The 27,697-nt window shown below is 39.7% G+C and overlaps 1 protein-coding gene and 1 pseudogene across 2 annotated transcripts; both read right to left on the bottom strand.

Moving 5' to 3' along the window:
* Positions 1-213: 213 nt before the first annotated feature.
* Positions 214-27,539, bottom strand: LOC133764698 (NXPE family member 2-like). 2 transcript variants are annotated; one of them, XM_062198378.1, is made up of 6 exons: positions 27,514-27,539; positions 25,944-26,049; positions 13,333-14,084; positions 3,062-3,123; positions 1,124-1,339; positions 214-749 (listed from the first exon to the last, which is right to left on the bottom strand). In XM_062198378.1, the coding sequence occupies exons 1-6, from the start codon at positions 27,537-27,539 to the stop codon at positions 214-216; spliced, it is 1,698 nt and encodes a 565-aa protein (XP_062054362.1). The 2 variants fall into 2 exon arrangements, with proteins under 2 accessions (XP_062054362.1, XP_062054363.1); XM_062198379.1 differs by lacking the exons at positions 25,944-26,049; positions 27,514-27,539 and having other exon boundaries at positions 1,124-1,335; positions 3,058-3,123; positions 13,333-13,761.
* LOC133765033 (U2 spliceosomal RNA) lies at positions 13,095-13,251 on the bottom strand (annotated as a pseudogene).
* Positions 27,540-27,697: the final 158 nt, after the last annotated feature.

Raw genomic sequence — 27,697 nt, 5'->3', positions numbered from 1 at the left:
ATCAGAAGCGGAGCAGCCAGGACTTGAACAAGCGCCCATACGGGATGCCAGCACTGCAGGCAGTGGCTTTATCCACTACGCTACAGTACCAGCCCCCAATTTAATTTTTTTAAATTCAGTTTACTCATACCTCATATTGCATTAAACTATCCTTGCCATATATATGAGACCATCTACAGAGAATGACTCGTGCTGTTTCTTTGTATTTTTCCTCTAGCAAATATAGTTTAAAAACATATCAATTTGACTTTCAATCACATAATCAGGTGGATGAATGTTATCAGTGCGATATGCAACTGTCATGTCCCAGGCATCAATAACACCCACATTGAGATCTGCAAAAATCTCCCTCATGACAAGATTCTGAATATAACCATGAAAGTCACTGAACATCTCCGCATTTGAATGGATCTCCCTGGTATTTTCAGTTTTCAGTATCACCTTGGTCTCTGGGCTTCGCAGGAATAGACGTTTGATGGCCTTTTGAATATTGATGGCTCTGCGGATGAAAGTCTTGATGGGAAAAGGTCTGAAATGTTGGCCAAGGGTAATGACAATGGCCGTGTCTTTGTCTCCTGCTACACGGTCAATTTCTCGCGAAATATAGTTTTCATCTTTCACTGAGAAAACCTTTAGGGTAACAAATGGATAACTGTGTTTTTTCCACTGAATCAAAATATGTCTTTCAACATCCAGAAGAATGTGTGTTTCAAAGGTTCTAGTTCCATGATGACCAAAATATTTTAAGGCTGGCAGGAAACAAATCAATAAGACTTTTAAGAAGAAGAAAATGATATAATTTTAAAATTCATACAGTATCTAGCATTCTAACCAAGATCATTTGTAACTGAAGCATTGATGCCTATGCCAGGTAAAGAATTTTAGCATATGAATTAAAATCTTAACTAAAACTTTGGACTTTTATCAAAGACAGGAGGAAGAAAAATTTATATTTGTAAATGAAAACTAACTTTACATTAAAAACTCAAAGCTAAGAGTTTGATAAATTAAAAAAAATCTAAAATTAAGATCAGAAGAGGAAAGCAAAGGAGTCTAATGGTGATTAAAAAAAAATAAACCTCAGAAGCCAATCACAATTTCAAAATAATAACAAAATACATACTTGTCACAACTTTTTTTAAGTAGAGTATCCACTGACGTAGTGTTGAATCTCCCATGAGGTAAATACGTTTTCTTTCCAAACAGTCGTTTATGTTTTTTATTTCACTGAACTTGATCTGTTTGCAAAATGCTGTAATCCACCTTCCCTTCAAAGCATACCCACTAGGGAAAGGACTCTTCATCCCAATATGACATTTCTCTCTGATGTTCTCACTGTCTGGCAACGAAAAGGCCCACAGTCAGTCACTTTTATTACCACGGGTTATTTCAAAACACTCTCCTCACCGCTGCCTTCCTGTTATTTTCCTTCACCCAGCTCTTGGTCGCTGTTTCTACCCTCCTCCCTTCCACAAATATTTGTTGAGTAAGATCATGTCAAAGAATGAATTAACAGTTCTCACTGGGTTTTTCTTGGAGTTTTCTCCTTTGCATTCACACTCTCTCTCTGGGCTCCACCTTGTCTCCAAGGCCACGTAACTATGAGAAAACTGGCTAGAGCCAGCACATGTGTGACCGAGGACTAGCAGGGCTCAGTAGCCCAGCTGAACACTGCACCAACGACACTGGCTTTGCCACGCTACAAATCCCCACCCCCTTCAAGCCACTTATCCATGAAAGAAGCTTGAGCATTTACGGAATCATTGTTGCAAATTGTTTATTTTGTGTGTACCAGAATCATGTTTTACAGTAAAACCTGCAAACCCTTAAATGCTTAATTGTTGTGTCTAGAACTGAATGTAATATTCTCAGTGTGTTCTGACAAGTGCAGGAAAAAGTAGGACCATGGCTTCCTTGTTGCAAACATCCCACCATTAAAAGGGCCTAAGCTGGATTCACTGGCTCTGCTGGAGGCTGAACTCAGGTGAGATTCTGAGGCCATTTTTACCCTGGTTGCTTAGAAAGCATGTCTTCATCGTCCACCTGCATTGCTTAGGTTCAGGGTATAAGTTTAAAGGTTTATTTATTTATTTTAGGTGCAAGGTTACAGAGAGAGAGAAGGAGAGACAGGGTGAGAGTGAGAGCAAGAGAGAGAGAGGGAGAATCTTCCACCCACTGGTTCCCTATCCAAGTGGCTGAAACAGCCAACACTGAGCCAAGCCAAAGTCAAAGTCTCCCATGTGGTGCAGGGGCTCAAGCACTTGGGACATCCTCTGCTGCCTTCCCAGGTGCATTAGCTTGGAACTAGATTGGAACTGGAGCTGCCGGGACTCGAACCGGCACCCATATGAGATGTCAGTGCTGCAAGTCAGAACTTTAACCCACTGACCCACAGTGCCAGCCCCGGGGTATAAGTTTAATAACATGCATTATCCATATCCAATTACATCAAGTTTGTAAGTGGCTCCAAAAAATAAGTTGGGCACCATCTCTAAGAACCTGCCTGCCTTTACTGCAAAGAACTGTCCAGGCAAGAGGGAAACAAAAGAGGAGTTATGAGGACTCAAGATTTTTTTTTTTTTTTGACAGGCAGAGTTAGACAGTGAGAGAGAGAGAGAAAGGTCTTCCTTCCGTTGGTGTGCTGTGCCGATCCGAAGCCAGGAGCCAGGTGCTTCCTCCTGGTCGCCCATGCGGGTGCAGGGCCCAAGCACTTGGGCCATCTTGTGGCACTCCCGGGCCACAGCAGAGAGCTGGACTGGAAGAGGAGCAACCAGAACAGAACCGGTGCCCCAACTGGGACTAGAACCTGGAGTGCCAGTGCTGCAGGCAAAGGATTAGCCTAGTGAGCTGTGGCACCAGCCCCAATAGTGTCCTTTATATGAATAAATTTGAGGAGTGAATCAGCCCATGAAGGATCTCTCTCTCCCTCTCTCTCTCTCTCCCTCCCTCCTCCCTCCTTCCTTCCCTGCCTCTCTTTAACTCCACCTTTCAAATAAATAAATAAATATTTTTTTTAAAAATGAAGACCCTGTGGACATGGTAGGCAGTAGCACAGACTTACTGTTACATGGTGAGACCTCGATGGAGATAAAATTCTTCATCATTTCAACTCCTATATTAGACCTTCAAGAAATAGGAAAACAAATGAGCTTAATATTTGTCCAAACAATAATGTAAGAGTGAATTACTGGCTTAGATGGATTGAACCACTCTTAATCCCCTGAAAATGCTTTGTTTTTCATTATTTTGATGTGTTTAAGATATTCTGGGGGATGTAAATGGATCAGAATTCTTAGAAACTATCCTGCTAATGGTAGGACATCTGAAAATCCAGAGAGCAGCACTCACCTCCATGTGTAATCCATTAAATCCTCTATCTGTCTATCTATCTATCTATCCATCCTTTAATTTTATATTCTAAGTGATTCACAGTCCATTTTCTCCATCTTTTTACATGCAGCAGTTCAGGCCCTTAGTGACCTGCTCCAAGGCCAAATCTTCTCAAACTTGAGAATGAGTCAGAATTACCTCAAATAGTTGCTACAACTCAGATTGCCAAGCCTCATCACCCACTGTCTCTTTCAATAGTTCTATGTTGGGACTCAAGAATTTGGGTTTCTAACAAGCAGCTGTGTGTGTGAAACTGATGCTACTACTCCAGGAACATTACTTTGAGAACACTGCTCTAAATTATCAAGATATTATCTTTTGCCATCTATGTTTTATCACATCTAAATACAACCTCTGTGTTGTCTGTTTCATACCCTTGTATAAAATCTTTCCACAACTTTCCATCATCAACCTACAGGGTAAAAACAAAATCTCTGTGAGTGTACCATGGAGTGGTGGTATCATGAGGGATGTTGTTATGGCCCATTGACTTTAGAGTTGGGTAAACTAGGACTTAATTCTGACTTTTCCACTTTCTTGATACATGACTTTGAACAACCTACTTAATATGTCTGTTATTAAATCTCCTCATCCATAAAATGACCATAATAATAATCACTCCAAAGTGTCTTCCTGAGGTTAAAGGTATAATACAAGGGATACAACTGTAGTAAACCCTAACATATAGTAGGTACTTAACAAATGGTTGCAATTTTTATTTTTGAGGATCCCAAGAGACCTATCTTTGGCATGAAATTAAAACTTCTCTAAGTAGAAAATGTGAGGCTGATTGACCATTAGTTCTCCCACATCTATCCCAGGAAATGAAGATAACAAATGAGACCAAGACCCGGCTACTCTGTGAATTTGGTTACGAAAGCTGAACTTTGATGGTGCATTAAAGTTCAGATTAAGAACATGGTGTCCAAGGGGAAACCTGTGGAAGTGAAATGGACACTATGAGAAACAGTAACTTGATCAGCCCTTGTCCTGACTGTTGTTGTACAATGTAATACTTTATCCTTTTCAGTATTTTGTTGTTCTAGTACTAGTGGTTGAACTCTGTAATTAACACACAATTATTCTTAGGTGTTTAAATTTTAACTGAAAAGTGATCCCAGTTAAATATAAGAATGAGAAAAAGAGAGGGAGGAGATGTACAACTGGGGACATGCTCAATCGGACTTGCCCCAAATGATGGAGTTAGAAACGTGCCAGGGGATTCCAATACAATCCCACCAAGGTGGCATGTACCAATGCCATCTCACTAGTCCAAGTGATCAATTTCAGTTCACAATTGATCACACTGATAGATCTAAGAGTCAAAGGGATCACACAAACAAGACTAATGTCTGCTAATACTAACTGATAAAATCAAAAAGGGAGAGAACGATCCAATATGGGAAGTGGGAGACACAGCAGACTCATAGACTGGCAGATGTCCTAAATAGCACGCTGGCCTCAGAATCAGCCCTTAAGGCATTTGGATCTGGCTGAAGAGCCCATGAGAATATTTTAGTCATGGAAAGCCAAGACACTCTGGAAAAAAAAAAAGAAGAAGAAGAAGACCTAAATGAAAGATCTCAGCGAGTATGATCCAGTGGAAAGAATGGGGCCATCAAGGTAGGAGGTACCTTTCTCTGAAGGGAGGAGAGAACTTCCACTTTGACTATGACCCTGTCAGAATAAGATAGAAGTCGGCGAACCCTAAAGGCTTCCATAGCCTTGGCAACTCATGACTAGAGCCTAGGGAGATTACTGACACCATAAACAAGAGTGTTAAATTGTTAAATCAACAACAAGAGTCACTGTGTACTTACGTCCCATGTGGGATCTGTCCTTAATGGGTTGTCCAATGTGAAGTAATGCTATAACTAGTACTGAAACAGTATTTTACAGTTTGTGTTTCTGTGTGGCTGCAAACTGATGAAATCTTTACTTAGTATATACTGAATTGATCTTCTGTATATAAAGATAATTGAAAATGAAAAAAAACCTTGGTGTTAAATTGGAAATTACATAGAAAATTAATCAATTTAAAAAAAATATCATGTAGGATCTCTGTCATTAATGTGCTGTACACTGTTATTTAATGCTATAACTAGCACTCCAACAGTATTTTTCACTTTGTGTTGCTATGTGAGGGCAAAGTGTTGAAATCTTTACTTTATATATACTAAACTGATTTTCTGTATATAAAGAGAATTGAAAATGAATCTTGATGTGAATGGAAGGGGAGAGCAAGCGGGAAAGGGGAGGGTTGTGGGTGGGAGGGAAGTTATGGAGGGGGGAAGCCATTGTAATTCATAAGCTGTACTTTGGAAATTTATATTCATTAAATAAAAGATAAAAAAAGAAAAAATATTGGAAAAAAAACATGGTGTCATGGTACAAAGCACTTATTTTAGTGTCTACTGTCTTTGTGTGTGTATATTTTAGAAGAGGTCCTGCAATATTGGATCATAATAGAAATTGAAAGAATTGTGAGTAATTGTGTTGCCTATATGATGTCTTTTCTTATGGCAACCAAATTGTTTTCCTAACATGATTATCCATAAGACTCTTAAATAAAAAAGAAAAAGACTTTTTCTTTAACTTGGAGGAAGTGATTAAATGAGGAAGTAGCATCTCTGATTTTGCAGCCAGGGTTGGAAGTAACAAATTTAGTGAGAAAACGTATTAACTAGGTTACAAATGAAAGGGAAAGGGGATAAGTTTGAGGATTTTGAAAAGAACCTCCTTAGGTCTCAGAACGGGACTTACATCTTAACAATAGAATGTCAAACAAGATGTCTAAGATATATGATCTTTATGAAGCCAAATACTGCTTACAGGTGCACTCAATCCTTCATGCAGTGGGCAAAATTTGACAGCTTGGACAGAGCATGAAATCTGGAAAAGAAATGTGTCTATTGGGGAGTAAAGTAGGGACTTTCGGATTCCTGAAACATAGCCAGGAAACTGCAAAGATGGTTCCTACAACCCAGGCTTCCATGAGAACCATCTCAGGAGAGAGCCAAAGTATTGTCTGTGCACACAATGATTTTTGTGCGTTAATTTTATATTCTTCCACCTTACCAAACTCTTGCGAGTTCCAATAGTCTCTTAGTGTAGTCTTTTGGTTCCCTTATATTTAGAATCATGTCATCTGCAAATAGAGATAATTTGACTTCCTCCTTTCTAGTTTGTATCCTTTTGATTTCTTTTTCATGCCTAATGGCTCTGGCTAAAACTTCTAGGATTATATTGAATAGTAATGGTGAGAGTAGGCATCCTTGTCTGGTTCCAGATCTCAATGGAAATACTTCCAATTTTTCCCCATTCAATAGGATGCTGGCCACGGATTTGTCATAAGTTGCCTTAATTGTGTTGAGAAATATTCCTCCTATTCCCAATTTGCTTAAGGTTTTCATTATGAAAGGATGTCATATTTTATCAAATGCTTTCTCTATTGAGATAATCATATGGTTTTTGTTCTTTAGTTTGTTAATGTGATCATTGATTGATTTGTGGGTGTTTAACCATCCCTGCATACCAGGGATAAATCCCACTTCATCTGGGTGAATGATCTTTCTGATGTGTTGTTCGATTTGATTATGCAGTATTCTGTTGAGGATTTTTGCATCTATGTTCATCAGGGATATTGGTCTATAGTTCTTTCTCTGTTGCATCCTTTTCTGGTTTAGAAAATAAGGTGATGCTGGCTTCATAGAAGGAGTTTGGGATAATTCCTTCCCTTTCAATCATTTTGAATAGCTTGAGAAGAATTAGAATTAGTTTTTCTTTAAATGTCTGGTAGAATTCAGCAGTGAAGTCATCCAGTCCTGGGCTTTTCTTTACTGGTGGGTCTTTATTAGTGAATCTATCTCTGCCTTGATTATTGCTCTGTTAGGTTTTCTGTGTCTACGAGAATCAATTTTGGTAGATTATATGTGTCTAGGAACCTATCAATTTCTTCTAGATTTTTTCAAATTGTTGGCATTTAGCTCATATAGCTCTTTGTAGTAATTCCTGATGCTTTTTTTTATTTCTGTGGCATCTGCTGTTGCATTTCCTTTTTCATCTCTGATTTTATTAATTTGACTCTGCTCCCTCTTTTTTTTTTTTTTTGGTTTGTTGGCCAATAATATATCAATTTTGCTTATTTTTTAAAAAGAACAACTCTTCGTTTCACTGATTTTTGTATGTTTATTTTTTGTTTCAATTTTGTTTATTTCTTCTCTAATTTTAATTATTTCTTTCCTCCTACTATGTTTAGGCTTGGTTTGTTGTTGTTTTGCTAGGTTCTCAAGATGCATTGATAGCTCACTTATTTGATGCCTTTTCAGTTTCTTGATATAGGCACTCATTGCTATAAAATTCCATCTTAACTCTGCTCTTGTTGTATCCCGTAAGTTTTGATAGGTTTTACTGTCATCTTCATTAGTTTCCAGGAATTTTGTACTTTATCTTTGGACATCTTCGATGCCCCACTGTTCTTTCAGGAACAAATTGTTCAGTCTCTATTGTTTGCATATGTTCTTTTTATGTTTGTTTGTTTGTTTTTTGACAGGCAGAGTGAACAATGAGAGAGAGAGACAGAGAGAAAGGTCTTCCTTTTTGCCGTTGGTTCACCCTCCAATGGCTGCCGTGGCCGGCACACTGTGGCCGGCGCACCTCACTGATCCGAAGGCAGGAGCCAGGTGCTTCTCCTAGTCTCCCATGAGGTGCAGGACCCAAGCACTTGGGCCATCCTCCACTGCACTCCCTGGCCACAGCAGAGAGCTGGCCTGGAAGAGGGGCAACCGGGACAGAATTGGTGCCCCGACCGGGATTAGAACCTGGTGTGCCGGCGCTGCAAGGCGGAGGATTAGCCTATTGAGTCACGGCACTGGCTGCATATGTTCTAAGGTTCTTGAGTTGTTAATTTCCAGCTTCATTCCATTGTGGTCAGAGAAGATGCACGGTATGATTTTGATATTTTTAATTTACTGAGATTTGCTTTATGGTCTAGCATATGGTCTATCCTAGAGAAAATTCCATGCATTGATGAAAAGAATGTGTACTTTACAACTGTGGGATGAGAGGTTCTGTAGATATCAAGTCCATTTGGTTGATAGTGTCAATTAGCTTTGTTGTTTCTTTGTTGATTTTTTTGTCTAGTTGATCTGTTCATTGATGAAAATGGGGGTGTTGAAGTTCCCCATTACTATTGTATTGGAATCTATGTCTCCCTTTGGCTAAAATAAATTAAAATTAAATGCCTTGGAATACATTTAACCAAGGAGGTGACAAATCTCTATGATGAAAAATAAAAAACATTTAAGAAGAAGACACAAAAAATGGAAAAATCTTCCATGTTCATGGATTAGAAGAATAAATATCATCAAAGTGTCCATACTACCAAAAGCAATTTATAGAATCAATTTTATTCCAATCAGAATACCAATGAAGTTCTTCTCAGATCTAGAAAAAATGATGCTAAAATTCAAATGGAAACACAAGAGACTCCAAATAGCTAAACAATCTTAAAAAAAAAAAGTTTGAGGGGCTGGCACTGTGGCACAGCTGGTTAAAGCCCTGGCCTGAAGTGCTGGCATCACATATGGGCACTGGCTCTAGTCCCGGCTGCTCCTTTTCCAATCCAGCTCTCTGCTATGGCCTGGGATAGCAGTGCAAGATGGCCCAAGTCCTTGGGCCCCTGCACTCATGTGGGAGACCTGGAAGAAGCTCCTGGCTCCTGGTTTCAGATCAGCACAGCTCCAACCATTGCAGCCAATTGGGGAGTGAACTAGTAGATGGAGGACCTCTCTCTCTGTCTCTACCTCTCTCTGTATATCTGTCTTTCAAATAAATCAAATAAATCTTTTAAAAAAAAACAAAGCTTGAGGCATCACAGTACCAGATTTCTTACATACTACAGGGTAGTCATAATCAAAACAGCCTGGTACTGGCACAAAAATAGACATGTAGACCAATATAACAGAATAGAAACTCCAGAAATCAATCCATGCATCTACAACCAACTAATCTTTGACAAAGGAGCTAAAATCAATCCATGGAGAAAAGACAGTCTCAAAAAATTGTGCTGGGAAAATTGGAGCTCCACATGCAGAAGTATGAAACAAGACTCTACCTTACACCTTACACAAAAATCTACTCAAATTGGATCAAGGATCTAAATCCTGATACCATCAAATTACTAGAGGAGAATATTGGGTGAACTTTGTAAGACATTGGCATAGGCAAAAACCTTTTGGAAGAGATCTCAGAAGCACAGGCAACCAAAGCCAAAATTGACAAATGGAATTACATCAAGCTGAGACGCTTCTGCATTGCAAAAAAACACTATAAAGTGAAGAGACAACTGGCAGCATGGGAAGAAATATTTGCAAACATGAAACTGACAAAAGATTGATATCCTGAATCTATAATGAGCTCAAGAAACTCAACAATAACAAAACAAACAATCCAGTTAAGAGATGGGCAAAGGACTTGAACAAACATTTTTTAAAAGAGGAAATACAAATGACCAACAGACACGTGAAAAAATGCTCAGGGTTAATCTTATAAGTATAAAGTAAACAAACTAGATAATTGTAAAAATTGAGAGGGGTTAGGAGAGAAAAGAGGAGGAAGAATGGGAACATGGGTGGGACGGATGGTAGGAAGGGAAGTATCACTGTGTTCCTAAATCTGCAAACATGAAATAAATGAAATCTATATACCTCAAATAAATTTTGTTTTACAAAAAGAGGGAATCAAATGTGGCCAACTGTGAATATGGAATCAGGCGCAGATAGTCTCTGACCTACATTTAGGACAATTCTTAGACCTTCAAGATGAAATAGTCATCTCTCTATGGCTCAATGATGAATTTTCTTTTGCTTACAATTCAAAAATTTATTTGAAAAAGCCCAGCCTCTTTTGGCTGAGCCATAGAAGAAATGGATTTTTTCTGTACCTGTATCCAGAAAAGAAAAATAAACTCAGGTGAGGTAGGTTTGGAAGGGAAATCATAGAGATGTAGGGTCAGTTATGCCCTAACCCCTGTGTCATCAAAACACTTGAATTGGATTTGAACCTGAATTTCCAGGGTAAAATATCATCCAGTTTGCTCTTCTAAACATGTATCAGAAAACTAAGTCCTTTCCACATTAGCAGTTGCCAGACTCTGGAATCAATTTCTTAAAATGATCCAGAAAACAAATGTGTGGAAATGTTTAGTTTCTACCCCTGCTTGAAAAGACACACATTAGGCCAGCGCTAATCATCCACCTGCGGCACTGGCACACCAGGTTCTAGTCCCGGTCGGGCGCCAGATTCTGTCCTGGTTGCTCTTCTTCCAGGCCAGCTCTCTGCTGTGGCCCGGGAAGGCAGTGGAGGATGGCCCAAGTCCTTGGGCCCTGCACCCGCATGGGAGACCAGGAGAAGCACCTGGCTCCTGGCTTCGGATCAGCAAGGTGCACCGGCCACAGAGCGCCAGCCACAGCGGCCGCTGGGGGGTGAACCAACAGAAAAGGAAGACTTTTCTCTCTGTCTCTCTCTCTCACTGTCCACTCTGCCTGTCAAAAAAAAAGACACACATTAAAGCTTCTGATAAATCCTACTATAAAGAAAGCTATTTAGTGATTTTCCCAGATTGTAATTCACTTTCATTCAACAAACAGGTAGTGAGAACATTCGTGGTAGCAGGCATTGTGCTAGACCTCTGACACAACAGTAACACATAGTTGGCCTCAAAGTCTCCATCATCCCCCTTCCCCAATCCCATTCCAGCATATTCTTGTCTCAGTTCCTATTCCCTCTCTAGAGAATGTTATTTCTCCAAAAATTCACCTGGCTAACTTCCTCGCTTCATTCAGGCTACTGTTCAAAATAGATCTTACCTGAGCACCTTTTAAAACAGCATCAACCATTGCATTCAAATCCTTTACCATAAGGGTGGGCACTGTGCCATAGTAGGCTGAATCTCCACCTCTGGCACCAACATCCCATATGAGCACCATTCCATATCCCATCTGCTCCCCTTCCAATCAAGCTCTCTGCTTAAGGCCTGGGAAAGCAGCAGAAATGGCCCAATTACTTGGGCCACTGCACCCACATGAGAGATCTGGAAGAAGCTCCTGGCTCTTGGCTTCGGATCAGCTCATTTCTGGCTGTTGTGGCCATTTGGGGAGTGAACCAGAAGATGCAAGACCTTTCTCTCTGTCTCTCTCAGTCTCTAATTCTACTTCTCAAATAAATAAATAAAGATATTTAAAAATCCCTTACCATAATGACTTTTTGTTATTTTTTATTTATATGCTTGTTATTTATTTATATGTTTGTTATCATTCTGTCCCACTAGAATGTTAATTCCTAACACGGAGAGCTATGTCTGGAATATAAAATGTGCTATTTATAAATTGGATGAGTAAATGGTGAAACAAATAGTTAACTACTATTGCTTCACAGAGCTTATAATTTAGCAGAGGACATAAAAAATTAAATTGGAAATTTAATAGTGAAGTAAGTGTTCTATTGGTGAAGAACAAAACACAATAGGAAAATATAAAACCAGCAATTCACAAAGTGATATGGAATGCTTCCTGGAGGAAATGATGTCTCAAGCAAAGTTTGGGAAGTGCCAGAATTAAGAGAGATCATGGCTCATTGGTGAAATAAAAGGACTTTGACTAAGGGTAAAACATCATGAAGGTCAGGCAAGAGGCTACAGAACTTGTCTATGTAATCCCATTGAAGAATTCATATTTCAGCCGTACAGTCAGGCTCATGTTAAGGGTTTTAAACATGAAAAAATAAAAGACAAATCTGCATTTAAAAAAATTAGGTGTGGTGTGGAGACTAGATTGGAAGAAGCAAGACTGAGGCAGGGAAATCAGCTCTGGAGGTTTTGTGATAATCTGGTTGAGGAATAATACTTGTTTATACAGGCTAGAAGCAACAACAATAGAAATAGCTGAGTTTGGGAGAGAGTTGGGAGGTATAATTTACCGGATTTGATGACTTGTTACATATAAAGGGTAAAGGAGATTGAATAATGATACCATTTATTTTTCTTTCCCATTCTGTCTGTTAGTACTATGGAGGATTAATATTCATAGAACACATTATAGGAAAAGCTGGCCTACAAAAAAGCCCTACTGAATGTGTAAGTATCATAGACCATGAAAAACTATAGGTATATGTTATAGAAAGAGTTCCACTGGTTATACTCCTTTTAGCAAATGTTTCTAGAGGTGACCTGTATGGGGTCTTGTGAACATATTACCAGCTGAATCAGCTCTGAACAGTTGGACTCAGACAACATCAATTGGCATGATAAAAGCTAAAGCTATCAGGGAACTTCAAAAATTTCATAGTGGGCAAGTGTTTGTCCCAGAAGCTAGGGTATCAGAGTAGAACACCCACATCCCACATCAGAGTGCCTAGGGTCAACTCCTGATTCCAACATCTTGCTGATGCAGACTCTCACAGGCCACAGTGACAGATCACATAATTGGGTTCCTGCCACACAAGTCAAAAACCTGGATTGAATTCCTGCCCCCCGGCTTTGTCTCTGGCTCAGCTGGAGTCATTGCAGGCATTGGGGGAGGGAAGAGAACCAGTGGACAGAAGCTAATTTTCTCTCCCTCCCTCTCACTTCCTCTCTACCTCTCAAATAATAATTTAAAAAACTATTTTTAAGTATATGGAAAATGGAATTAAGTGTATGCATTCATTTTGGTGCAATTTTTCTCATAATATGAGGAAATTATGCATGGATTTCAAAAAGTTTTTGTAACAGAATAAATTCGTGCTTTTAATTCCACTTTCTTATAAATCTCTTGAAGTACCTTCATACCACACTTGATCTTAGCCAAAAGGCTGAGAAGCAATTGAAGTACCTTCATATTAGGCACAGTGGATCTGATCTTCAGTCTACTTTTTCTCTATCATTGTGTTTGAGGGCCTGCTTACCTGTGGAAAAGGTTCCATTCTTCTTTGCTAAGATAGGAAATATTTCTAGTCCTGGTGCTCATGTGGGTCAGGGCCTCACAGGGGACATGTTGAGGCCTCTCGCAGTAGAAGGCTTCTTGGTCTCGGGCATCCAGGTACTGGCAGAGTTCATTGCTTGTATTTAGAGTCAGGCCACATTCAGAGAAGACCTGGGAGGTGCCATTAGCAAACTGGCCCACAAAGATCACCCTGTCATAGCCTTGGTTCCTTGCCCTCCAGAGAGCTGATGCCCCTTCACTGGGGTGGATGAGCAGGACAGACAGGGAGACCTGGCCCTCCCAGAACAGGGTGAAGCTGACAAGGTAGGTACCATTGTTGAAGTCAGTCACCTTTCCGGAGGCTCCCGCCTTCAGGGCTGGAGAGAACATCCTGGCCCTCAGGAAATCCCCACCATATTCCTTCCGGCGTCCCAAGTGGTCCCTCACCTCCAGCAGAATGTCCAGCTGGTCCCCCACGCAGTACTTGTCTCGTGGGTTGAGGATGGTGGCTGTGCTGTGTGTGGCACTGGTGGTGGTATTCACGTGGGTGAAAGGTCTGGGTGGGATCAGCCGATCCAGTTTCTCCAGGATTTCCTTTACTCTCAGCTCAGTCTCTGTTGCTGGATTCAGTAGTGCTTCTGAGTGTGAGAAATACTCCATTGAAGATGGAGAAATACTCCATTTGAAGATACTCCATTGGATTAATGGGGCAGGGTTTCTCAAGCTGAAGAAGAGCTGAAGTATGGAAGAGAAAAAGCATATCATCAGCAAATAATAAGGCTTGCTTTCAATACAAATTATTATGGTTCATTTCACATCTCAGTGGGATGAAATTACATATCAAAAATCAATTGTAACTATGTTTCAGTTATGGAATCACTAAAATCAATTTCCATATAGTGTGATCTCCCCTGCTGTTAGTGGATGGCTTTGTTGGGGAGCCTTGGCTTAAAAATTAACTCAATAAGGGTCAGCGTTGTGGCATAGTAGATAAGAACACTGCCTGCAACACTAGCATCCCACATGGGTGCCAGTTCATGTCCTGGCTGAACCTCCACTTTCCATCCAGCTCCATGCTAATGGTCTGGGAATAGCAGCAGAGGATAGTCCAAGTAATTGAGCCCATGCCACCCACATAGGAGTCCCAGATGAAGCACCTGACTCCTGGCTTCATGGCAGCCATTTTGGGAGTGAACCAGCGTGTGGGAGATCTCTCTTTCTCTCTGTCTCTTCCTCTCTCTGTGACTCTGACTTTCAAATACATTTTTTTAAAACTTGATACAATACATAAATTTTTCATGATTGAATTTTAATTTTTTATGATTGAATTTTAATTTTTTTCCTTTCATTCCCTCACTTATCTTTTCTTTATAAAATCATTTAATATATACTGGAAGCCAGAGCCAGAGCAAGTTTTTAAATATGACTGTACCTAACTTTTATTTGTTTTATTGCATATTTGATTTATTATGTCCATTCTTTCTCCTCCCATGTATATATCATGTGTAATTTTAGTCATACTAAATATATAGTGTTAACACTTTTTAGCAGTTAATATCACGTACTATAACCATGTTGTTGTCATTTACTTATGATCATTATTTTTCAGTTGCTTATATAACCTGGATTGTGTATCCAACAATATTGTACAATTGAATTGTATCTATTTGTTTTCATTTTATAGAACATTGAGATATTTTCCAACTTTATATAGATAAGATTACATATTTATAATAGATTTCTCATGATAGAATCACCAGATCACTTATTATTGAGTTAAGTACCAATCAATTCAAAAGATAACATTTTGTTCATGTTGACTATCAAAGATATTCTCAAAATAAGAGTGTTTAGACAGGGCCAGAGCAGTAGTGTAGTAGGTTAAGCCTCTGCCTGCAGCACCGGCATCCCATTTTTGCACCAGTTTGAGACCCAACTACTCCACTTCTGATCCAACTTCCCGCTGATAACATGGGAAAGCACCGGAGGATAACCCAAGAGTTGGGCCCCTGTACCTGTGTGGGAGACCTAGAAGAATTTCCTGGATCCTAGCTTTGAATTGGCCCAACTCTGGCCATTGAAAAGAAAATCTTGAAGCCCAAGTATATGAATGCTATTTCCTTTGTCATTAACTGCTGTCAAAATTTCTTCTGAATAAAATATTTGGTTATGTGAAAGAAAAGATATAGCATCATGTATGTCATACTCTAATAATTAGATCAATGGAAAACTTACACAAATCTTGATGACTTCGTGATTCCAAGATGGCAGAATGGGGAACAGCATACTACTCTAGGCAAGCTATAAATAGCACACACACAAAAAAGTGTAGGAAGTACGTTCTCAGGGGAAACATAGAAAATCACAGTGGAAATTCTACCAAAGGAAGAGGAATGCCATGGATGTGGAAGATGCAGACACGCAACAGGAACACAGACACAACACACAACCCCAGCACCTGAGAGCCAGAGAAAATGCCAGCTTTGGAGACTAAGGTGAGATTAGCCTACAGCAACCCATGCCACTGGTGATCTAGCCAGAGGGAGAGAAAGGTGTGAGTCCAGCCTGGAGCCCTAAGGGGAAATGGGTACCTGCTGACCCAGTAAAAAGGGGAGGGGGCACGTTTATCTCACCTCACCCATCCCCCCCACAGCAGTGCCCAGCAACCAGCTGAGAGAGGGTGGACACCACTGTGGGCATAAGAGGCTGTTGCAGAAGTTCTTGTGCATGTGCACAGAAACTGGCTGAGACAAGATGCTACCTTCTCAGCAGTACTGGTGGCAGCAGCTCCGGTGCATGCAACCAGCAACTGCTGGGGAGAAAGTTTCATTGAGCCAGCAGCTCTTGTTGCATGTGTATGATCCAGGGATTATAGCAAAGGGAAAAATCTGTGTTCCCCACTGACTATGAGTCTGGCTGGGAGGATTGACAGGGCCTGGGACATGTACGACTTTGATGCAGACCCTGCCCCTCAACATACCACAGACTGGGGCTCAAACTGCCCAGGTGGAGCACACTCGTGCAGCTGGACTAGGACTGTCTCTGCCTCTCTGTGGATGGGACAGGCTAGTGGGGCCGAGAGGATCTTCTGCAATCCATGATTGCGGGAGCCTTGTGGGTTGAGATTGTGGGAATTTTGTGATGGCACAAGAAGGCACAGGGCAATTACTATAGGCGACTCCACATGATCAGAGCTCCCTGATTGCCTGGGAGGGATCATTGCAGCGGGATTCTTCACACTGAAGAATGCACAGATCCTTTGTAGAGTTCATGAGGAATCACAGATGAGTGTTACACTCACTGAGGGCTAATACCCAGGCATTGATATCCTTGGAATAGGAGGTGAGGGTGTGATTGTGCCAACAGAAGTGACCCTAGCCCCCTTCAGTTAACAAGAAGAGATCTACCACATCCAACTTGGGTGTTACCCTTGATACTCTTACCACCTTGGAGCACTGACCAGAGTTCCCTGGCCAAACCCAGCATATACCTCTGGGAATTCATTGAAAGAGCAGATATTTCAATAAGGAACAAAAGCATATAGTTCAAAGATAGAATCCATCAGAGGGAAAAACCCCACAAGTATCTTCACAAATGCCTATAAATAAATGCAGAAATTCAAGAATAAGGAAGACAGCATGAACCCCTCAAAGGAACACAACAGTACTTCAATATTAAAATATGAAGATGAAAAGACTGATGAAATGCCTGAAATGGAATTCAAAATTGACACACCATTGAGCCAACTAACCAAAAGAGAGGGAGAAGACCCAAATCACTAAAATCAGAGATGAAAAAGTAAATGCAACAAAAGATACCACAGAAATAAAAAGAATCATCAGGAATTACTACATAGAATAATTTGGGAAAACTAGAAGAAATGGATAAATTCTTAGAAACATACAATGTACCAAAATTGAGCCATAAATACATAGAACAGCTAAAGAGACCAATAACCAAGCAGAGATTGGATCAGTAATAGAGATACTCCCAACAAAGAAAAGCACAAATCCCAATGGCTTCCCTGCTGAATTCTACCAGCCAGTTAAAGAACTGATTCCAATTCTTCTCAAGCTACTCAAAAATATTGGAAGGGGGGGAATCCTTCAAAAATCCTTCTATGAAATCAGCATTTCTTTAATTCTAAAACCAGAAAAAGAAACATCAAGGACAGTGCTGTGACATAGCAGGTAAAGCTGCTGCCTGCAGTGCCAGCATTCCATTTGGGTGCTGGTTTGTGTCCCAGCTGCTCAACTTCTGATCCAGTTCTCTGCTATGGTCTGGGACAGCAGTAGAGTCCTGGGGCCCCTGAAACCATGTGGGATACCCAGAAGAAGCTCCTGGCTCCTGGCTTTGGATTGGCAGCTGTTGCGGCCAGTTGGGGAGTGAACCACCAGATGGAAGACCTCTCTCTCTCTCTCTCTCTCTCTCTCTCTCTCTCTCTCTTCTTTCCTCTCTCCCTCCCTCCCTGCTTCTACTTCTATCTCTGTTTAACTCTTTCAAATAAATAAATAAATCTTTTTTTAAAAAAAAAAGAAACAACAGAGAAAGAACTATAGACCAATTTCCCTGATGAACATATATGCCAAAATCCTCAACAAAATTCTAGTCAATGGAATACAACAATACATCAGAATGAACATCCACCTGACCAAGTGGGATTAATCTCTGATATGCAGGGATGGCTCAACATCCACAAATCAATAAGTGTGACAAATGGAAGAACAAAACCACATTATTATCTTGATAGATGCAGAGAAAGTATTTGATAAAATACAACATCCTTTCATTATGAAAACTTTAATTAAATTGGGTATAGAAGGAACATTCCTCAACATAATCAAGGAAATAGATGGCAAGTCCACAGCCAGCATCTTATTGAATGGGAAAAAATTGGAGGCATTCACACTAAGATCTGGAACCAGGCAAGGATGCTCACTCTCAACATTGATATTCAATATAGTCCTGGGGCTGGCACTGTGGCGCAGTGGGTTAAAGCCCTGGCCTAAAGTGCCAGCATCCCATATGGGTGCTGGTTCTAGTCCTGGCTGCTCCTCTTCCAACCTAGCTCTCTGATATGGCCGGGGATAGCGGTAGAAGATGGACCAAGTCCTTGGGTCCCTGCATCCACATGGGAGACCTGGAGAAAGCTCCTTGCTCCTGGCTTCAGATCAGCACAGCTCCAGCCATTGTAACCATCTGGGGAGTGAACCAGTGGATGGAAGACCTCTCTCCGTCTCTACCTCTCTCGTAACTTTGTCTTTCAAATAAATAAAATAAATCTTTAAAAAATATATAGTCCTGGAAGTTTTAGCCAGAGCCATAAGACAAGAAAAAGAAATCAAAGGGATACAAATTGGGAAGAAGGAAGTCAAACTATCCCTATTTGCAGATGACATGATTCTATATAGGAGATTCAAAAGGCCACTAAGAGACTACTGGAACTCATAAGAGTTTGGTAAAGTTGCAGGATATAAAATTAACACACAAAAATTAGTAGCCTTTTATACACAGACAATCCCAGAGCTGAGGAAGAACTCTAAGATCAATCCTATTCACAATAGCCACAAAAAAATTAAATACCTAGGCATAAATTTAACCAAGAATGTCAATAATCTCTGCAATGAACATTACAAAACATTAAATAAAGAAATAGAAAACATAAAATGTAGAAAAATCTTCCAGGTTCATGGGTTGGAATAATCAAAATCATCAAAATGTGCATACTACCAAAAGCAATGTATAAATGCAATGAAATCTCAATCAAAATTGGAAAATTTGGGGAAATGATGTTAAAATTCATATGGAAACACAAGAAACCCCAAATAGCTAAAGCAATCTTAAAAAACAAAAACTAACCTGGAATCATCACAATATCTGATCTCAAGACATATTACAGTGCAGTTATGATCATAACATCCTGGTACTGGCACAAAAACAGACATGTAGACAAAGGGAACAGAATAGAAAATCCAGAAATCAATCCATGCCATCTACTACCAACTTATCTTTGACAGAGGAGCAAAAATCAATCCCTGGAGCAAAGATAGTCTTTTCAACAAATGGTGCTGGGAAAACTGGATATCCACATGCAGAAGTATGAAGCAAGACCCCTACCTTACACCTTATACAAACATCCACTCAAAATGAATCAAAGACCTAAATCTATGACCCAATACCATCAAATTATTAGAGAACATTGGGGAAACCCTACAAGAAGTTAGCATAGGCAAAGACTTCTTGGAAAAGACCCCAGAAGCACAGGCAATCAAACCCAAAATAGACAAATGGGTTTACATTTGTCTGCACTGCAAAACACAGCAGAATGATGAGGTAACTGAAAAGGAGAAAATATTTGAAAACTATACAAGTGATAAAAATTAATATCCAGAATCTATAGAGAGCTCAAGAAACTCAACAAGAAAACAAGCAGTCTAATTATGAAATGGGCAAAGGACTCTAACAGGTATTTTTCAAGGGAGGAAATTCAAATGGCCAACAAACACATGAAAAATGCTCAAGAGACCTAGCCATTAGGGGAATGTAAATCTAAACCACAATGAGGTTTCACCTCACCCCCATCAGAAAGGCATTCATATAGAAATCAACAAACAACAAATGCTGACCAGGATGTTAGGAAAAAGGTACTCTAATCCGCTGTTGGTGGCAATATAAATTGTTGCAGTCACTGTGGAAGACAGTATGGAGATACCTCTAATATCTGAGTATAAACCTACCATATGACCCAGCCATTCCACTTCTAGGAATTTATCCAAAGGGAATGAAATTAGTATATGAGTTAGCTCTACCCCCATATTCAGTGTAGCTCAATTTACAATATTAAGATATGAATTCAACCTAGATGTCTATCAACTAAAGACTGAATATTGAAATATGCTATATGCATATTATTGAATACTACACAGCAGTAAAAAAATAAAATGAAATCCTGTCATTTGCAACAAAATGGATAAAACTGGAAACCATTGTACTGAGTGAAATAAGCCAGTCCCAAAAAGAAAAACACCATATGTTCTCTCCAATCTGTAGTAGCTAATAGAGTACCTAAAAGGTAATCTATAGGAGTGAAATTGACATTTTATGATGCAGTGATTTGTGACCAGCCCTTGTCTTGACTGTTGAGGAACAATGTTTTTTGTTTGTTTTTGTTTTTTACATTTTTCTTCATACTACTTTTTAATCCCTCTACTTAGTGTAGAGTTAATCTTATGAGTATAAAGTTAACTGAAAATAGATCTATATTGAAGGTACTCCTCCAGTACCAATATCTCTTTGTTTTTGAAACTTGTCAGCATTGTAGACCCATGATACTTAGCTGGCAGTTACACTTCCTAGTACCCTGTTTAACTTAATATAACCATATATTTTCTTATTTACTTCCTACTTTTTCCATTAGCTTCTTTCCATAAGAATTTAAATATACTTAAGTATCTCCCTTATTAACAAACTGCTTTTTAAGACTCCAGTTCTCCTTTAACTATCATGCTTTCACTTAGTCCCCACTCCTGCAAATTAAATGTTTCAAGTTCTCTTCCATCCCTTTTCCCCACTTTCTCTCCTACAACTCACATCTCAGCCCAGTGCTTTTTTTAAGTTTTACTATTTACTTGAAATAAATAAGAATAAGAATGGGATTGACTTTCCATTGACTGCTCACTCCTCAAATGGAAAAATCAAATGCCTGGGGCTGGGCCAGGCTGAAGCAAAGAAACGAACATGTCTTCCAGGTCTCCCACATGGGTAGCAAGGGTCCAAGTATTTGAGCCATCACTTGCTGCTTCTCAGGTGCATTAGCAGGAAGTTGGATCAGAAGTGAACTATCCAGGACTTGAAGTGCTCCAATATGGAATGCAGGTCTCCCAAATGGCAGCTTAACCCATTAAACCATGTTTTACTCAGATCTACATATCCAATAGTCTATTGAAGATATATCTCCATTTTGATGATCTGAAAAGATCTCAAATATAAATTGTTTCTGTATAAATTAATTTTCTGTTCTTGAAAAGTATTTCTCATACTCTGACATATTCATATACTCAAAGTTATCACAGCCCTATAGCTCTGCAAATCTAGAATGCAGTTCCTGGTTAACTCCACCATTTCCTCTCCTAGCCAATCATTATTATTGCCTATTCTATTTCAAATTCATTGACTTTTTCCATCCTTACTTTTAGTTCTATTTTTCAGTTACCATTACCATTCACCTAGATCACTGAACAATCTTTCTTTATTTATCAATTATTTATTAAGCACCTCTTTTTGCCACACAATATTCTGGATACTTGGAAGTTAACAACAAATAAATACAAAAATATTTGCCTTCTTAGATGTTGTCTTATGGTAGATCAAGATAGACAATATTCAAAGAACATAATAAGTCAGTAACTCATAGAGTACAGCAGGGAGTGAAAAGCACCATTGCAAAAAGGAAGTCAAAAGGGTAGGAGGAATGTTAAGAGGTTAGGATGGGCTGTTTCTAGAATCATATAGATGACATTTGAGCAAAGACTTGAAGGAAGTAATAAGCTAGTTTTGTGGTTGCACTGTGGTGCAGCGAGTTAACACCCTGGCCTGAAGTGCCAGCATCCCATATGGGTGCCAGTTCTAGATCCTGCTGCTCCATTTCCCATCCAGCTCCCTGCTATGGCCTGGGAAAGCAGTAGAAGATGGCACAAGTCCTTGGGCCCCTGCACCCACGTGGGAGACCTGGAAGAAGCTCCTGGCTCCTGGCTTTGGATCTGCACAGCTCTGGCCATTGCAGCCAACTGGGAAGTGAACCAGCGGATGGAAGACCTCTCTCTCTCTCTCTCTCTCTCTCTCTCTCTCTCTCTCTCTCTCCCTCTCCTTCTCTCTGTGTGTAACTCTAACTTTCAAGTAAAATAAATAATTTTTTTTTAAAGTTAGCTTTGTGGACACCTGAAGGAAGAGCTGGTAGATGAGACAGCAGTGAAAGAATGTCTTGGGACAATGGAAGCTCTGTGTTGTTTACCCAAATGAGCCTAAATGAAACAATATGCCAAGGAATTTCACCTATACCAAACTGAAGGTGGTTAGAGTACCATATTCAAATTTTCCTTTAGAAGTATAATTTCAAATTCTTTATTTTTTTATTTTTTATTTTTTATTTAGTAAACATAAATTTCCAAAGTACAATTTATGGATTACGATGGCTTACCCCCCATAATTTCCCTCCCACTCACACCCCTCCCATCTCCCACTCCCTCTCCCATTCCATTCACATCAAGATTCATTTTCAATTCTCTTTATATACAGAAGATCGATTCAGTATATATTAAGTAAAGATTTCATCAGTTTGCACCCACACAGAAACACAAACTGTAAAATACTGTTTCAGTACTAGTTATAGCATTACTTCAATTGGACAACACATTAAGGACAGATCCCACATGAGAAGTAAGTAAACAGTGACTCCTGTTGCTGACTTAACAATTTGACACTCCTGTTCATGGCGTCAGTAATCTCCCTAGGCTCTAGTCATGAGTTGCCAAGGCTATGGAAGCCTTTAGAGTTCGCTGACTTTGATCTTATTCCGACAGGGTCATAGTCAAAGTGGAAGTTCTCTCCTCCCTTCAGAGAAAGGTACCTCCTACCTTGATGGCCCCGTTCTTTCCACTGGGATCTCACTCGCGGAGATCTTTCATTTAGGTCTTCTTTTTTTTTCCAGAGTGTCTTGGCTTTCCATGCCTAAAATACTCTCATGGGCTCTTCAGCCAGATCTGAATGCCTTAAGGGCTGATTCTGAGGCCAACATGCTATTTAAGACATCTGCCATTCTATGAGTCTGCTGTGTATCCCGCTTCCCATGATGGATCCTTCTCTCCCTTTTTGATTCTATCAGTTAGTATTAGCAGACACTTGTCTTGTTTGTGTGATCCCTTTGACTCTTAGATCTATCAGTGTGATCAATTGTGAACTGAGATTGATCACTTGGACTAGTGAGATGGCATTGGTACATGCCACCTTGGTGGGATTGTATTGGAATCCCCTGGCACGTTTCTAACTCCATCATTTGGGGCAAGTCCGATTGAGCATGTGCCCAATTGTACATCTCCTCCCTCTCTTTTTCCCACTCTCATATTTAACAGGGATCACTTTTCAGTTAAAATTTAAACACCTAAGAATAATTGTGTGTTAGTTACAGAGTTCAACCAATAGTACTAGAACAAAAAAATACTAAAATGGATAAAAACAACCATGATATTGTGTCTATATCAAAACCTGAAACAATCTACAAACAGCAAATGTTTGTTGAATGAATGGTTAGAACTGATTGAGACTGAAGGCAGGGAAATTAATTAGTAGACTATTTTTCAGCACTTTAAATGAGAAATGACAAAGGGCTAAACTTTAAAGCAAGAAATGTGGATGGAGAAAAAAGGACTGATTTGTGAGGCAGATTTTCTAACACTTACTGGTTTTTACCTAGTCCAGAGTTTTTGCTTGGTTGACTACGTGGTCTGCAGTCAATAGTCAAGATAGGAGAGATATGGGAAAGCACAGGAAATTTCTTTCCATTAGGTCTTGTAGGCTTGTTTTGTTTGTTTTTCCAAGGGAGGATAGTGTGAGATAGAACAGATTCAAGGTGTGTTTTTAAATACGTCTTGCCCACCTTTTCTTTTTTTTATTCAAGAGGCAGAGAGGGTGGAGAGGGGTAGAGAATTCTGGTCTAATGCACCCCCCAAATGCTCACACCAGCTGGGACTGAACTGGGTGGAAGTCAGGAGCTAAGAACTCCATCCAGGTCTCCCTACTTGGTGGCAGAGACCCAACCACTTCAGGTATCACCTGCTGCCTCTCAAGATCTACACTAGCAGGGAGCTGGAATCCAGAGCCATAGACTCAAACCCAGGTACTCAAATATGAGATACCAGTCTCAGTAATAAGTTAAAGGCCCACTCCTAATGTGTATCTGTGGGGGGGAGGGGGGGCAGCATTTTTGAGAGGCTTAGGTGGAGACATCCAATGAATAACACATGTACAGCAGTGGGTCTCAGAAGTGGCTTCTGCTCTGGGAACACACTGTAGAGATTGTTATGCTTCAGCATTATAAAAATCAGCAGGGGAGATTGTGAATACATCTTAGGCTCAACCCCAAAACTTTCAGTAACTCTGGAGTAGGGCTCAGGAATCTGCACTGTACACACACAGGTACAAACATGGGAGTTCTGGTGCAGAGAGCCCTCAAGTCTAACTTTAAGAAACACTAATACTGATAACAAAGGAGTATGGGGGATATGAATGAAGTTCTACAAGTGTGCAAGAAAAGAAGATCAAAGAAAGAAATCTAAAGAACTCAGAATTTGGAGAGATGACCCAAGAAGAGAAACCTCCTGAGTATGGTCTAAGAGCTCTTTTGCTAGTTCCCATTATAATCTAAACATCCCACACATGTGGTTCTTCTTACTTGAAGCTGGGAGAAAAAGTCATACTGGGCAAAGGTGAAAGAAACACTTGAAAGAGTTCGATTCAAATGGACAAGGGCCTCAAATGGCTAAGCTAAGGAGGTTGATCTTGTACTGTTATTGGTGAGAGACCTTGGTGAAAGTCTTTGATCAGGACACTAAGATGCTGAAACTGGAATGTTTGAAAGATTATTTTCACACTAAATGGTTGCAGGGAGAAGAAACTAGAATATCATTAAGAAAGACTACAGTTGCAGTTGCATCCATTTTATTGCAAAACACGAGATTTCATTCTTGATACCATTATACTTAATGAAATAAACCAGTCCCAAAAAGACAGATACCATATGTTGTCCCTGGTCCATGGTAACTACTAGAATACAAAAAATGCAATGAATGAGTGAAATTGACATTTTGAGATTTTATTATTTACAGCCTTTGGCTCTACTGTTGAGGTATGCTGGTTTTTGCTTTTTTTTTTTTTTTCCTTCTTACTATTTGTTGAGTTCTTTATTTAGTGGAGGGTTAAGCATAAGATTATAAAATAAACTGAAAGTATGTCATGGTAAAAATTAAAAGAATAAGAAAGGAAGGCGTAGAGAGGGTGGAGAAATGGGAGGAGGGAGAGCAGGGTGAGAAGTATCACTATGCTCCTAAATATATATATATATATATATATATATATATATATATATATATATATAATTTGTTCATCTTACATAAATAAAAAATAATTTTAAAACTGGAAAAAATTGCTCTTTAATAAGAAAAGAAACAAAGAAAGACAGATCACAGGAAAAGAAAAATCTGACACATGTTAATCGGACTACACAAAGATGATGAAAATGTTCTGAATAAGGCAGGGAACTTAAGTGGAGATATAATTGGAGTACAGTGTCCAAGGCTAAAGAAGGAAGGATTGAAAGGTGGGCTGGTCGGCTGTGCCAAAAACCACTGAGATGGCCTCGCTCCACCTGCCCCTGAGAAACAGCAACAATGGTGTACATATTGTCCAAAAGAGCAATGCTGACTAGGGAACCCTCTCATATGCATTTCAACTTTTATTTCTTGCCTTTCAGGCAGGGGGTATTAGAATGAAGTCATTCATTGTGACCTTATGTGAAATTTTACACAAGGAAACAATTCCTACCTTCATGTGGTCTTCTGAAGCCAAGTATATGACCCAGAAAACTAACGTAAATATCAGTAACACCAGTGACTTGCGAGCTATGGCATTTGGAAACAAAACGAATATCCTGCAAGACAGGACAGGAGAAACAGTCACACAAGAAATCAAATAGACATAGCACTGGTCTGAGCATGTTGGTTCCTCCTCAGTAATCTCTGAAACAGGATGAGAGTCTGCTAGGCTTTCAGAATGTTCCTTCTACATTCTATTAGAAATAAGAAGCAAAGTTCTTCCTTGAGGTAGGAATCAGAACCAGTTGAGGGATTCCTGGCTTCTGACTCTCAAGTTATTTCTACAAGTTTGGAGTCACATCAGGTCTCTGCATCTTCTCTCATTGAAGACTCAGTGTGGACAGCAAGCTGCAGCATTGTTGACCCAAGAAAATGCTTCTTTTTACCCAAGTAAATGCTTCATTTACCCAAGTAAATGTCTTCTACTAAACCCTCCCTGGTTTGTGAATCTTTCTGACACACATGTGCACGTGCATACTCACAAGTTTTCTGATGCCTTCCCTCTCATGTCTCCTCTGCCCCCAGAGGCTTCACAATAAATCCACCATTATTTTTTTTAGGACACTTGTTTCCATCTTGGGTTTTTATCTCCTCATGCCAAAGTTGTCGGTAAATAGTGCCAAAAAGCCCAAGGGTGATTGTCTTTAGAAAAGCTCAATAAATTTTTTTTTAAATTTAGTCTCAAGAAAAGCTCAGTAAATATAAAAAACACAAAAATTTTGGTAGCTCAGTATTTTAGTTCTAGTTTTTTAACTAAAATTTTATTAACATGAAAGAGTTGTAGAGTTTTATGGCATATGGTACAATATTTCAGCACATAAATACAGTATCAACTGACTAAATCAGGCAGTTGCCGTTTAAATTTCCTTATCTTTTCTTTGTGTTTGGAGCCTACCAGCTCCTCTCCTCCAGGTCTTTATAAGTGTAGAGTACATGATTGTGAATCACAGTTTCCCACTGGGCTGTAGGGCAACAAAGCTGGTTATATCTACCCCTCCTCCCATCACTTTCTCAGTTTCCTATAAGCACCTTTTTAAGTTCACATTGACATTGTTTTAGCTTCCATATATGAGTGGAAACATGCAGTATTTGCCCTTCTGTGTCTGGCTTATCGCTTAAACTCAGAATCCCAAAAGTATGTGAATATGTGGCTTAAGAACTAAATTATGGTTGTGGTTCTCAAATTTATCTCCTGGGATCCAGAGTGAATAAAACTACACCAAGTCCCAATTCAGGACACATGAACATGCACACACACACATACACACACAAACCACAATCCTTCTAAAACAATACTTACCCTCACTGCATGTGATGTACTTGGATATTTTCTAGTTATTCTATTTTATCCCACCCAGTTGTATTCTTCATTAGAAGTATTTTTAATACCCAAATAAAACAATTTGACTATCCCCCTAAAGGGCTGCGACATGCCATTCGCAAAGCACCACTGGTCTACAATTCTCTGCCCTCTCCCCACTCCATTAAAGCCTACCAGTAAAAGTTGGAAGGCACTGCACCTGTGGATGCATAGCTTCTCCGTCATTTTCTCGTATTATCTCCAATGAATGACAGCTGCACAGTCTCCTTGACTGAAGCCTCGGTTTCAGGGTTGGAGTTTCCCAATAAGCTTCATCGATCAAAAGCTGAAATGCTATTTGTGTCCACAGAGTGGCAGCTGGAGTCACAGCTCTCCTTTTCAGT

The sequence above is a fragment of the Lepus europaeus genome, chromosome 7 (genome assembly GCF_033115175.1).
Source record: "Lepus europaeus isolate LE1 chromosome 7, mLepTim1.pri, whole genome shotgun sequence".
NCBI classification, from domain to species: domain Eukaryota; kingdom Metazoa; phylum Chordata; class Mammalia; order Lagomorpha; family Leporidae; genus Lepus; species Lepus europaeus.
The sequence above is the reverse complement of the archived record's forward strand: the minus strand, read 5'-3'. Positions and strand labels throughout refer to the sequence as shown.

Bases quoted from the DNA above. Each gene is read 5' to 3' on its own strand.
- LOC133764698 (XM_062198378.1), bottom strand. From the start codon at position 27,539: ATGACGGAGAAGCTATGCATCCACAG. The intron at 14,085-25,943 runs GTAGGAATTGTT...TCCATACTTCAG, and splicing joins CTTCAGAAGACCACATGAAG to CTCTTCTTCAGCTTGAGAAA. The intron at 1,340-3,061 runs GTAAGTCTGTGC...TTTCGTTGCCAG, and splicing joins CGAGGTCTCACCATGTAACA to ACAGTGAGAACATCAGAGAG.